This window comes from Oncorhynchus mykiss, chromosome 2, assembly GCF_013265735.2.
Source record: "Oncorhynchus mykiss isolate Arlee chromosome 2, USDA_OmykA_1.1, whole genome shotgun sequence".
In the NCBI taxonomy this organism is placed as follows: Eukaryota; Metazoa; Chordata; class Actinopteri; order Salmoniformes; family Salmonidae; genus Oncorhynchus; species Oncorhynchus mykiss.
This window is the reverse complement of record NC_048566.1, coordinates 60,792,426-60,807,095: the sequence shown is the minus strand read 5'-3', so window position 1 is coordinate 60,807,095 and position 14,670 is coordinate 60,792,426. Positions and strand designations below refer to the sequence as shown.

The window sequence follows — 14,670 nt, the reverse complement described above, 5'->3', positions numbered from 1 at the left end:
CAAGATCGGTATTTTTAAATCTACCAATTGATGCTGAAAATTATACGAATATGTGTGCATTTACATGGCTTTCTTTTATTGATCCCTAATATTCTGAACCGTTTTTCTCCATATATTCTATTGAGTCTGCTGAGTGAAAACCAAACATGCAGTGTCCGTTACGCACCTGCATAAGGTACAGTAAGCGCATAGGAAAGGCGACGTTCCCTATATCTGTATCTGTCCCAATGTGAATTGCCATGTGATTTTCTTGCCATGTAATTGAATGTGGAAACAGATCTAGTGATACATATCCATATACCATAATACACCCTGATTTACCTGGGAGCTCTTAATTTGGTTTTGGCCATATATGAAGTCATTTCCTCCCCAACGGTGTCTCCGTTGGTGTTAGCATGCTTTGCCTCCGTCTGCAGGACGACTTGGGATGTGTAGGAGACCTTCACATCTTTTCTCTTCTCCTTCAACTGGAACTGGGAAGAACATTAAACATTTACATGGTTGACTACTTCAAGGACAGACATTTTTGAATAATCATATTCTAATTTGTAAATGTTCTTAATTAATCACATATTAGCATATAATTACAAATAATGCACAAGAATACCATCTCCTTAGCATCTGGTCTTTGGTCCTCCTCTCTCTTCTTGAGCACCCTCATCTTCTCCTGCCTCTGTTTCGCTCCCTCCTCTTCTCTCTCCCTCTCCTTTTGCACCCTCTCTTCTCTCACCACCTCCTCTCGCTCCCTCCTTTTCCTCTCACTTTCCTTTCTTACCAACTTCTTCTCTTCCTCATCCTCCGCTTCTGCCTTGTGTTGTCTCTGCAGACGAGAGGTGGATGTGGTGGGAGTGGCTGAGGCAGAGAGGGTATGTGGTGTGGGGGCCTTTGCGGCACCGTTCAGGGGCCTCTGGTCCTGCTCCTCTGGGGCCTGACTGAGCTCCTCCATGCGCTGGGCCTGCTGCCGGCGTCTCTCCAACCGCTGGGTCCAGTCACTGAAGCCCTCGTCCTCCTCCATAGAAGGAGAGCTGCTGCTAGGCTTCAGATCACTCTCATACCTGGGACACAAAGAGGAGAGATAAAAACGATCTTAGTGCCACAAAGTTTTTGGGAACTCAACCAAGAATAGCTAATGATGTTCATCTGAATGGTGACCTAACCTTTTATAAGTCCGTTGGTAGGCAATGGACGAAAAAAGGATGTTAGTGCTACGAATGTTTTGGGAAACTCACCCCTGGTCTGAGAGGGAAGTAGATTTAGCTTGACACAGTTTATAACATGAAAGGCCTCTGAAGGGCGGCAGGTAGCCTAGTGGTTAGAGCATTGGTGTAATAACCAGAACGGTTGCAAGAACGGAATCCCCGAGCTGACAAGGTAAAAATCTGTCATTCTGCCCCTGAACAAGGCAGTTAACCCACTGTTCCCAGGCTGTCATTGAAAAATGTAATTTGTTCTTAACTGACTTGCCTAGTAAAATAAATATATATAAATATATATAGGTGCAAGGATTGCCTAACTGAGCCTGAAAACATTGTAATCATTTACAACCCTCGACAATGTCAGGAAGCCCTTAAAGAATGTGGCAAGGAAGAACAAATCTGGATAAAACTAACCATTATGGCTATAATGTTCAATTTCCTTTGAATAAGTGCCTGTAAAAATCCAATCATTAAGGTAATAGGACTACTTATTACAATCCTTTTAAAGCTAAACTGAGTCAGATGGTGGAGAGAGGACTACAGCTTTGTAATATGACCACCAGTCAGATGTTTTGGTTGGCGTGAAACATCCCAAAGTGCCAAATGTGTTCTGTAGTATGTGGCAAACATGGCTTCTACAGTAAAGGCTAAACATGTCAACTACAATGTCAGTGAGAGCGTCCGTGGCCCACACACAGCTTACAAAGCTGTCTCCCAGCGGCCTAGCGAATGCTGGGGATGGATAGCAGGATGAGAGGTGTAAATGAGGACTGGAGCTGCTGAGCCCATCAATTAACACCAACAGGACCAGATCAAACACACAATGCAGGAAAACAGCTGGAACAGCCCTCTGTTAGACTCTGGTGTTATTCCTCCTCTACAGCCGGTGCCACAGGCTAACATATGTATGCGTGTATATGTGGTGTGGTGTGTTTTTATTTCCACCCACACCTCATCACTCCTATCCCAACCCAAGTGTGTGTGTGTGTGTGGTGAATCCCCCCACCACACACACACACTCACACTTGGGTTGGGAGAGGAGTGATGACAATAACTGAGATTGCTACAGCTGAACACTGAATCAGCCCTGGGTTATTTTAGTACAGAGGCTAATCTTAATGGTGATACCAGGGGATAGAGAGTCAAACAGACAAGGGGCCTATGAGGACAACAGGCCCTGCGGGGACCCAGAGACAACACAGCTGGACAAATGAACTGGCACCTGGGAGTCGAGAGCCGCTACCTTCCGTCAACCGACATTAAATTAAGTGATTTCTGTAATGAGCGCTTAAGAGCCAGTGTAAACAAGGGCTTAGACTAACTGCAGGGAGAGAGGAGGAGCCCAATGTGAGGGCCATGGTAGGCAATCATGTGGGGGCCATGGTGGATGGGCAGTGGGTGGGGAGCCTAAATGGTGATAAAATGGGTTAGGCTGTGAATTTTACCGTCATCTCCTCTTTGACAACCAATTGACAGGGCAAGAACGCTATGCAATCAGTATAAATGTACATATCAGCATTTTATTGTGTGAGCTATTCATTTGTTTCAAAGTATTGAAATGGTGGAAAAGCTCAAAAATCCAGATGTCCTACATTTTTGAAGATCCATTTTTTTTAAGTACACAAGGGAGCACTGTCCTCGTGTTCCCCCAGGTTGCTCAATATTGACATGGCTGTGGTCCAGACGCAACAGAAGATATGTTAACTACCCTTTCATCACCACCCAGCCATTTTGTCCTCACCACAACACCTGCTGAATAAACACTGGGTTTTTTCTTATGTTAGTTACAAAAAGACAGCAGTCACCTCACAATATCTACCTCTAGAGTCTAGACTAACAATGTGTTGATTTTTTTTCTTATAACGTTACTGCTGTCACTGCACGATACTTGCCTCTAGACCAATACTGTGTTGCTTTTCATACAACACGACCACAGGACATTTAGTAGTTATATTTAATTGTGTAAACTTCACAGGGGTCTCCCCAGGTTAGTCCAAACATCTGCATCTGGCTGAACGACTCCATGAACCTTCTATCAATTACCAGAAAGAGTGATTAACAGATTAGCAGCGCACCTCTTTCTCCCTATCCCTCTCCCTACATCTTTATTCTCTCTATCCCCCATTCATTAAAACAGCCCTGTAATGAAAGTCTGTTTCATCTTCGTAGGAGCTGGCAGAATGGAATGCTCCCACCAGACATTCCAATGTTGATTAAACAGGCTAGCTACTAAAGTAAATTGATGTTTCCAGATGGCAGGTTATATATATTATCAGAAATAATGGGCAGTAATTGTGGTGGTGTGATTTTTCAGGTGTTTAGTCATGTAGATGTTGTTTAGATGTTATGAAGTGGTTCATTCTGGCACCAAAGACACTGCCCTATAAAGGCTACAGGCACCGGTTGGAGAGGAATGTTTATGCAATGGCTCTGACATGTCATGATACTCTGAATACAACGAGAAAGGAAGCAGGTCTGAATCTGGGCTGGTAATTACGTTGTTGAGAGAGCAGCATGCGAGTGTCAACGACACAGAGATTGAATAACAGCAAACCCCAAACCAATCTTGACAGTTGTCTTGAAGTTTGATCTCTCTGAACTATTATGACCCTTGGGGACAAAGAGGACATTTACATGCTGACCAGACCGCACGCGTGATGTGCACGAGCGTTGAAAAATAAATGCACACATACATGTTATTCAATCATTGCACCCACACTGCTCACGCACGTCTGCGTAGCCAGGCGCTAAAATAGAACTTAGTTCTATTTGTGACGTTCGACAAGTCCTGTCTCTCCCATCTCCTCATTGGTTTTTAGGAGCATATGTTAATTTATTTTTTATTTAAGTCAGTTAAGAAAAATATATTATTTGCCATGACGGCGTAGGAACAGTGGTTTAACTGCCTTGTTCAGGGGCAGAACAAAAATATTTGTACCTTGTCAGCTCAGGAATTTGATCCAGCAACCTTTCGGTTACTGGTCCAATGCTCAAAACAATAGGCTACCTGCCGCCCCGAATATACCCACGTGTCATCTCCTCATTGGTTTTTAGGAGCATATACCCACGTGGGTGATTGAAAGATGAACTGTGGGCCACACTCCAGTCTAGTACGTTGAGGTAATGCACCTTAAATTTGGTTGCCAACCGCCATATAAAGACCAAAGAAGAAGAAGAAGCCTGAAGGAGGAGTGATTACTAGAAAACTAACATTTACCCTTTTATCTGTGGATTAATTGTCGGAGTAGAGGACCTTGTGCATTTCAAGTAAAATAACGTCCCAATGTTTATATCACAGGACAAATTAGCTAGCAACAGCAAGCAAACTAGCTAAATTGCCATAAATGTTTAATGCTTTTTGACCTATCCCCAAATTAATATAGTTGGTTCAGAGTTTTTGATATTTCAACCTACGTGTCCTGATCGCGTCTGGTGTGGGGGGACAAATCAACATGCACGTGATGGCGTGTGTGCGGTCCGGTTAAGGTTACTTGTGTAACCCTGGTTCTCTGATATTATGAGTGAGATACTGTATCTCACATTGGGATTCGCCAGAATCTCTAACTAGCTCCAAGAACCAATAATACACGTTTGTCGGAGACAGACAGATCAAGTGGTGAATGAGGGAGCCCCTCCCCTCATACTAAAGAGCCACTCTCCCACACTGTGTTCCTTCCCAAGCATGCAAAACTTCTTCACACTCTTGCAAGTAGGAGAATATGGTGAAATATCTCACTCATACATCAAAGAACCAGGGTTACACAAGTACCTCACAGTGGGATATGGCCAACTCCTGTATAGCACATACTCTACTAATCCAGGCAGTCTCACAAAATAAACCCTCAGAGGCCCCGACACTGAGGGCAGTATGTGCCAATGAAGGTGCAGTTATGTCCAGTCGGTAGAACCTCATAAAAGTATAAGTGGATGCCAAACAAGCCACATCACAAATCTCCTTTAATCTTCTTGAACAATGCCCAAGAGATAGCCATACCTCTGTTGGAGTGAGCCCTCAGGCCCTCCTGTAGCTGCTATTATTGGCCAATATAATAGTTTCCACAATCCAATGTGACAACCGTTGACGAGAGAGGGGCCTCCCCTTGCAGGGAGTTGCCCAGAACACAAGGGTTGGTCGCTCTTGGCATTGCTCTTGTTCTATCCACGTAAATGCGCAGTGCGCATACTGGACACAAACGGAGGAGCCGCTCCTCTTCTGTAGAAGGGAAAGTCAGCAGGTGGAAAGCCACAAGCTAGAAAGTGAGGCAATTGTAATTGCCGCTGACCTTAGGTAAAAAGACGAAGTTGGGCAACAAGGTTAAATCCCAGGGCAAACTGTAGTCACGAATGTTGAACTGACAGTGCATGTAGTTCAGTCACTTGCATTGCAGACCTAATCGACCATTAAAGCGGTCTTAAAGGAGACATATTTCTCCACACTTTCCAGAGGTAAAAAGGCCGCTGTGAAATAGCTTCAAGCTCAAAAGACAAATTCAAAACGGGACTAAAAGCTTGGGAACTGGACATAAGCAACATACCCCCTTCATGAAACGACATAACAAGGGGTGTTTTCCCACCTTGTCCTGGTTTAAGCCTATATGACAGGCCAGGATAGTGGCTGGAAAGACAGCCTTCCCCCAGTTTCAAAGGTCCTGCAGGAAGCATAAAACCTCAGTTAGAGAGCACAGGGAAAGGGGGAACCTAGTCAGTTGTACATCTGAATGCATTCAACAGAAATGTGTCTTTCACATTTAACCCAAACCCTCTGAATCAGAGAACTGCGGGGGGCTGCCTTAATCGACATTAGCAACTAACTGCCTTGCTCAGAACGACAGATTTTTACCTTGTCAGTTCAGGGATTCGATCCAGCAACCTTTCAGTTACTGGCCCAAAGCTCCTACCCACCAGGTTAGGAACGATCTGTTTTTTGGTCACACCATTTGTTTCCATACAGTGAGGGAACAGAAGGAGCCCTAGCACTCTGGATAGTCTCAATGACTCTGAGAGGCAAACCTGTCACATCCAGATTTAACCTCTCATGGGCCAAGCCCAGAGGGATATGGCATCCGGTTAAGGGGGGAAACTCTCTCTGATCACTTAGGTCAGCAGATCCCTGCATAACGGGAGTTGCCAAGGTTTACCATACAGCAGAAGAATGTTCTCCACTATCCAGAGCTTGCCTTGCCATCGAGGGGCTACCAAGATGAGAGATAAGCCTTCTACCTTCACTCCGGCTATACGTATGACCCAGTACATCGCTCCCTGCCATCCAGGACCTCTATACCAGACTGTGTCAGAGGAAAGCCCTAACAATTGTCAAAACTCCAGCCACCCAAGTCATAGACGGTTCTCTCTGCTACTACACGGCAAGGAGTACCGATGCACCAAGTCCGAAACCAACAAGACACTGAATAGCTTCTACCCCCAAGCCATGAGAATACTAAGTACCAAATAGCTACCCGGACTATCTGCATTGACCCTTTTAACACTAATTATTTTGACTCCTCACATAGGGTGCTGCTACTGTTTATTTAGCACACTCACAAGACTATATATACACACCATATACACACTCACTCACATACCCTGCATTGTCACTCCTGCACAAAACCCACACACATTCACGTACACTACATATGCACACACACACATGCACACTCACACACACACACTTTTACACTCATCATTTGTTGCTGCTACTCTGTTTTTTATTTAACTCATGTTATTTTTTTATCCTGATGCCTAGTTACTTTACCCTACCTTCATGAACGTATCTACCTCAAATAGTTCATACCTCTGGTACGGATACTCCCTGTATATAGCTCCATTCTTGTGTATTTTATTTTATTCCTCGTGCTACTTTGTTATTTGTTGTATTTTTAATCTCTGCATCATTGGGAAGGATTCGTAAGAATGCATTTCACGGCAAAGTCTACACCAGTTGTATTCGGCGCATGTGACAAATAACATTTGATTTGATTTATTTGGTTAGAGTAAATGTCATTCCTGTTCATCATGTTAAGCTTAAATACTACAAATTCAATTTTGACTTATTTTTTCCCCCACATTAGCTAGTTAACACAAAGTTAGCCAAAGGAAGCTAGCACTATGTTGATTTTGCGACAAACAAATGCATGGCTTTCGACCTATAAGCAGTAAAGCTAGGGAGGTCTATCTAGTCAACGTGGCACGGTAGTGGGTTGAGCTAAATGAGAGACCTCGCTAGTAATTCTTCCCTTCCAGGTAGAAAAGCTAGTCGGTAGGATAGCCAAGTCTTCGCAGCTAGTGTGATGCTAGCTATCTCAGGACAAAAAGGAAGAAGAATAGACCAAGCTAATTCCAGGGGTGTAAAGTGCTTAAGTAATAATTATTTAAAGCACTACTTAAGTAGTTTTTTGGGGTATCTGTACTTTACTATTTATATGTTTGACAACTTTTACTCCACTATATTCCTGAAGAAAATGATATACTTTTTACTCCATACATTTTCACTGACACCGAAAAGTACTTGTTACACTTTGAATGCTTAGCAGGACAGGAAAATTGTCCAATCCACAAACTTATCAAGAGAACATCTCTGGTCATCCCTACTGCCTCTGATCTGGTGGACTCACTAAACACATATGCTTTGTTTGTAAATTATGTCTGAGTGTTAGAGTGTTCCCCTGGCTATCTGTAAATTAAAAAAAACATGAAAATCATGCTGTCTGGTTTGCTTAAGGAATTTTAAATGATTTATACTTTAACTTTTGATAATTAAGTATATTTTAGCAATAACATTTACTTTTGATACTTAAGTATTTTTAAAACCAAATAATTTTAGACTTTTACTCAAGTAGTGTTTTACCGGGTGACTTTAACTTTTACTTGAGTCATTTTCTATTAAGATATATATTTTTTACTCAAGTATGACAATTGGGTACTTTTCCCACCATGGGCTAATACTTACGGAAGCAAAAACTTTCCTTTCGGTAAAGTCACCCACCACAAAAGACGGAAAAACCTGCGTTCGGCGGCTTAACCTCAACGGCAAACCTGTTAACAGTTAAACAGGAAAACAGATCAAGTAATGCTGAGGAGAGCTAGAGTAGAACTCTTCTGTGAGGAAGAGAGGGGAGAATGATCAGAGGGCGGGAGAGTGGCTCTTTAGTAAGAGGGGAGGGGCTCCCTCATTCGCCACTCAATGCACCTTTATTTAACCAGGCAAGTCAGTTATGAACTGATTCTTATTTTCAATGACGACCTAGGAACTATCTGTGGGTGGGTTAACTGCCTGTTCAGGGGCAGAACAACAGATTACTTACCTTGTCAGCTCGGGGGTTTGAACTTGCAGCCTTTCGGTTACTAGTCCAACGCGCTAACCACTAGGCTACCCTGCCGCCCCAGTTCTTCGAGCTACTTAGAGATTCTTGTGAATGCCAGAGTAAAATATCCAAATTCATAACTGAAAGAGAACAGTGAGCGCTTGAAAAGGTTTTGACATTTTCGAATGCCTGTTTTATGATCAAGCAACAATTACACGTCAAGTCATTCACTAAACCAAATCAAATCAAATTGTATTTCTCACATGCGGCGAATACAACAGGTGTAGTAGACCTTACAGTGAAATGCTTACTTACAAGCTCTTAACCAACAATGCTTTAAGAAGTTAAGAAGAAAAACGTTTTAAGTAAAAACATTGATGAAAAAAAAATACATATTATAGAAACAAAAAGTTACAAATAATTAAACAGCAGCTGTAAAATAACAATAGCAATAGCGAGGCTACATACAGGGGGTACTAGCACAGAGTCAATGTGTGGGGGCACCGGTTAGTCGAGGTAATTGAGGTAATATGTTAACATAGGTAGAGTTAAAATAACCTGGTTTAGAAAGGTTCAGAAACGTGGAGCCATTGACATGATCAGCTGTTTTACTCTCTCTTCTCCCCACTTGAAGAAGGTGTTGGAGAGACAGTCTGTTATTAAATCTGTGAGATTAAAAGTGGCAGTTATCATAAGGGCCATGACATAGTAGTCATTTTTCAAGACACTTTGTAGTTAACATTCTTCTGAGATGCTGTAATGGGAAGGCAGCTGTGTGTTCTTCTTCACCCGGAGAGATTGAAGGAATGAGTGCGGGAGAGAGAGAGAGAGAAAAGAGAGAGAATGAACAAGTAGGGGAGAGAGAGAGTTAGAGAGAGGGAGGAAGAGCGACTGGGGTAGAGAGAGGAGAGAGAGAGAGGGATTAAGAGGAGATGCGGAGATTAATGGCTTTTCCCAAAGGAAATATTTATTTGTTGTAACCACGCATCCTCAGGATTGTGGAGCAGATCCATAAACAACTGAATGTATGGCAAGCAGGGGGAACTAACCGTCCCAGTAGCACTCCCATGATATGATAGACTGAGGCATCCACAGCTGGGAAGTCTGACAAACACCCCTTAATATAAATAATTGCATCAGTACAATCCAAAACATACTGTAATAGAGACACTGTAGTTTAGATTTGAGAGATGGGACATGACTGAGCGGGTGAATGTGTAATGTTTGGGACAGGAAATGAGTAATCTCAAATGACTGATCTACTATAGGTTCAATAACTCCATTATCATCTTGGATGAGTCAAAGTAAAGTACACTCTTAGAAAAAAAGAGTTCCAAAAGAGTTCCTCGGTTGTCGCTATAGGAGAACCCTTTTTGGCTCCAGGTTCGTGTAGAACCCTCTGTGGAAAGGGTTCTACATGGAACACAAAAGGGTTCTACCTGGAACCAAAAGCGTTCTACCTGGAATCAAATAGAGTTCTTCAAATGGTTCTTTTATGGGTACTGCTAAGGAACCCTTTAAGGTTCTAGAGAGCACCTTTTTTTCCTAAGACTGTATTTGCGTACTTACAGGCCGTCCTCAGCCAGGACCACATTGTCTAGTGAAAGTCCTCCAGGGTCCGAGGTGCTGCTGCTGCCCATACTGCGGAAGGACTCCCGGGCCCTCCGCCGACGCTCTCGCTCCACCTCCTCTGCATCCTCAACGCTCCTTTGGGTGGTGATTCTGTGGAGAGCCGGAGAGATGCGTTGTTTAAAGCTATAGTCTGAGATTTGAAAAACAACTAAATGGGTCCTTGCCACTTGTTTCGGTATACTTCTGAGATATGGGACTAGGGAACAAATGTAATAAATAATGGAAATGACCATTGAACAGCTTTCAAAATCACAGACTGTAGCTTTAGAACCTAAATAAGGAACTGTTTTTAGCCTGTCTGTCTTTGAGCGTTATATTTATAGCTGACATGGATTCTCTGAGTCATCATCCTGGGCTCGGCCTGGGCTCTCCAAAGAAGATGTTTTTAAAACAATGCCTAAGCCCTCCGCTAAGCCCAGCATTCAGCTCGCCACGGATGAGATTCTCTCACCCACCACAGCATCCCCCTCACCAGTAAACATGCACACACATGTGGCTGTCCTTTTGTTTGCATTTTACTCCAGCAACATACTTATCACAACAGTCTATTCCCCTTTCTCCACGGCAGAACAAACCAAACTCCCCATGGGACGCAAAAAGGGTTTAAAGTTCACCCTCGCTGATTTAGACATTTAGACATTTAGACATTGCCTGGAAGTGCATGCCATCTATTTTTCTGTAATTATGATGAGCAGATACTACAGCACGTATGGACGTGTCTGCTGTGCTGTATGTCTCTGTTGTGTAGCGAAGGGACCATGGTATTAGCCTCAGGGTGAATACACACACACGCAAACACACACACACACACAAACATACATTTGTATTTGCCTGAGGGTGAATGCAGGAGGACTGGTGGTTAATAGGTTCCATCTGTGTGTCAGGGTGTCAGATGACAGCACGCACAACCATTTGGCTTCTGGATCAATTAAGGCAGGCTCAGGTCACTAATAGGGCCCTAATGTGTCCCAGACCCCAGGTCCTGTGTGTGTGTGTGTGTGTGTGTGCGTGTGTGTGTGTGTGTGTGTGTGTGTGTGTGTGTGTGTGTGTGTGTGTGTGTGTGTGTGTGTGTGTGTGTGTGTGTGTGTGTGTGTGTGTGTGTGTGTGTGTGTGTGTGTGTGTGTGTGTTGTTACCACCACCTGAGACCTTCAACCCATCTGTTTCAGTGACTCTCCATTTTACAACACCCCCAATAAAGAGCCATGTAGGTGGGATGGTCTGTAAAATCAGCCCCCCACCACCCATTAGTAATTTTCAGTTACAAGCAATAGCATCAGCTTCATTCCCTCATTCCCCTCTTCTCCCTTTGCCTCCAGGCACGTTCTTTCTTTCCTTTTTTCCATTCGCGTAGCAGTTATGGTCAGCATGAATAGGTAGGAGAGAGAGAGGCTAGGGGAGAATGACATGACCAAGTGCCCAAAACCACTGAGTTGTGAATCGGGAAGCTATTTCAAGATTTCACAAAGGCGATTTCAAAGTATAGCACATTTGACACATCAGTTATGAGGTAAAATATAATTTGTGTGAGTTTGTCTCCAATTCTTTTTGGACACAACCATTGTGGAGACAAGGACGCAAGCACAGCCAGTTGGTATGGTAGTAGTGGACGTTTCAGGACCTCTGACTTAACTTTTATAACCTCTTATTATTTTTCCTTTAATCAGCATTATGGGATTATCTCATTCTTGGCACAAGTCAAATGTCTGACTCAGATGATGATGTAATTCATCTTTTGGTGTCTGGATTATAGATGGCCTTTCTTTCTTTGTCATCCTCTTTCAGTCACTGAATCTGTTCTCATTTAAACCTAATCTAAGTGACCCATTTTCTCACTCCATCTTTTAGATCTGTAACCGATCTGTAATAGCTTTATTTCCATGAACTCACTCTCACAGTAGTGAGAAAAGACACTCCAAAGAATATGGTTTACAGAATCTGGTTTACATTGGGGCTTATGTTGCCTTTCCTGACAATTGTATCAATGTCTAAGCTCGACTTCCTCTGAATAACGTTCAAAAGCAACAGCCGCAGGGCCAAGGAGCCAGACTCCGACAGTGAGACTGTTGAGGGAATGTTTTTGGGGCGGTTTTTGCCCCTTTGTAAATTCACACCAGAGCAAGCCTGAGCATGCCACTCCTGTCGCCACACAAAACTGAAGATAAACAGGCAAATGCCTCTCCAGAGCAGATGGGTCAGTGTTGTGTGTTACAGGTGAGTGTGATTAGCGGGAGTTCCTGGAGTGGGAACGGTTTCAGTATGATATGTTAGATTAATGAATAAAGAGACACGAATGTCATGTTCAAAAGCCATGTTCAAGTATTGTACAAGTCCCTACATGCAGAGTCTGGATAACAGAACAGCTAGCTGATTACCTATCAACTATATCCCTTAACATCATCCTTTTCAATAGAAAGTGCAAACGTAACAACACAACATTATGTTCTTAACCTCTCTAGGGTAGGGGGCAGCATTCAAAATTTTGGATGAAAAGCATGCCCAAATTAAACGGCCTGCTACTCGGACCCAGAAGATATGATATGCATATAACTGGTAGATTTGCATAGAAAACACTCTATGCAAATCTACTCTATTCCAAAACTGTTACATTTGTGTCTGTGAGTATAACAGAACTGATATAGCAGGCGAAAACCTGAGAAAAATCCATTCAGGAAGTAGTTTTCTTTTTGGTTTTGTAGTTTTCTATTCAATGCCATTACAGTATCCATGTGCAGTTCCTATGCCTTCCACTAGATGTCAACAGTCTTTAGAAATCGTTTCAGGCTTGTATTCTTATGAATGAGGGAGTAAGACCAGTCTGAACGAGTGGAACCTAACGTGACGCAGTGTTTTTTCAGGCGCATGTGCATTTCTTGTTTACCTTTTATATTGACAACGTTATTGTCTGGTTGAAATATTATCATTTAGGCTAAAAAACAACATGAGGATTGAATATAAACATCGTTTGACATGTTTCTATGAACTTTACGGATACAATTTGTTTTTTTTTGTCAGATTTTTTTGACTGAGTTTGAGCCTGTACTGAAGAAAACGCGCTAACAAAACTGAGGTTTTTGGATATAAAGAGACTTCATCAGAACAAAAGGAACATTTATTGAGTAAATTAATGTCTTCTGATTGCCACCATATGAAGATCATCAAAGGTAAGGGATTAATTTTATCTCTATTTTATCTCTATTTCTGAGTTTTGTAACGCTTCTGCTTGGCTGGTTACTGTTTGAAATAATTTGTTCTGGGCTAGCTATGTTCTGGGCTAGGTATGCGTTCACCGAAAAGCATTTTATAAATATGACACTGTGATTGGTTTAACAAGAAGTTAATCTTTAAACGAACACAGGTTAATCTTTAAAATATATCATCGATAATATATCAACCGGGACTGTAGCTTTTTCAATAGGAGTGGGAGAGACAATGGCTGCCCCACTCTGTTGGGCAAGCAAAACTCTGCGAACACCCAGCTATCCACTGACACAATGTGATCTTTCTCCCTCATATTTCAAAATAAAAGCCTGAAACTAGGTCTAAAGACTGTTGACACCTTGAGGAAGCCATAGGAAAATTAATCTGGTTGATATCCCTTTAAATTGAGGCAAGGCATCCAATGGTACAGAGAGCTTTCAGGAAAAACAGCACTTCCTTGTTGGATTTTCCTCAGGTTTTCGCCTGCAATATCAGTTATGTTAGACACCCAGACAAGATTTTGACAGTTTTGGAAACTTTAGAGTGTTTTCTATCCTAATCTGACAATTATATGCATATTCTAGTTTCTGGGCCTGAGAAATAGGCTGTTTCAATTGGGTACGTTTTTTAGCCAAAAACAAAAATCCTGACCCCTACACTCAAGAAGATATCCTAGCTTCTGGATATGCATATAGCTTCTGGACCTGAGCAACAGGCCGTTTACTTTGGGCATGCTTTTCATCCGGATGTCAAAATACTGCCCCCTACCCTAGAGAAGTTAATCTCCTGCACCGCAGCCTCGTGTTTGGATAGCAGTCGTCCAGCAGTTGTCGTAGAGGCTCACAGACTGCTGACAGGGTTGGCATGAACTAGATAGTTTGCAAAGCTGATAAGATGCTGCTCTCCTTTTGCATCAGTCGGGTTTGGCATAACGAGGATCACTCTTACTTTCTCTTTGTCCGGCTGCAGGCCTTTGGCTGAGAGGATGTGGCAATAGAAGTGTCTTTCACTTTGAATTATAGTTTCTAGAAGGCCAAGGCGCACCTTAACTGGTCAGTGTCACGGATCCCCCCGGTACTGATCATCATTCTGTTCACCAGATCCGGAGGTCTACGTCACTGGCTTTCTAGGGTTTACTGATCAGGATTCATTATCATCAATCCTGGACTGTCATGTCTGATTACACACACCTGGTTCCCATTTCCCCTGATTAGTATGTTATATATGTTCCCTCTCTTCCCTCTGTCTTTGTCGGTTATTGTTCCCATGTCCATTGTTGATGTGAGTACCTATGAGTTGGTGAAGCTGTTATGCTGCATGCTTTATATATTTTGTATTACGG

The 14,670-nt window shown here is 42.7% G+C and overlaps 1 protein-coding gene across 7 annotated transcripts in view; it reads right to left on the bottom strand.

The window, feature by feature from the left end:
* LOC110493043 (non-muscle caldesmon) overlaps positions 1-14,670 on the bottom strand; it is a 65,261-nt gene that overhangs the window by 39,880 nt on the left and 10,711 nt on the right. For all 7 annotated transcript variants that reach the window (XM_036952224.1, XM_036952234.1, XM_036952240.1 and 4 more), the window contains exons 2-4: positions 10,067-10,219; positions 608-1,055; positions 322-473 (exon numbers count right to left, since the gene is read on the bottom strand). In XM_036952224.1, coding sequence (XP_036808119.1) covers positions 322-473; positions 608-1,055; positions 10,067-10,219 — 753 coding nt within the window. The remainder of the gene's footprint in view (positions 1-321; positions 474-607; positions 1,056-10,066; positions 10,220-14,670) is intronic.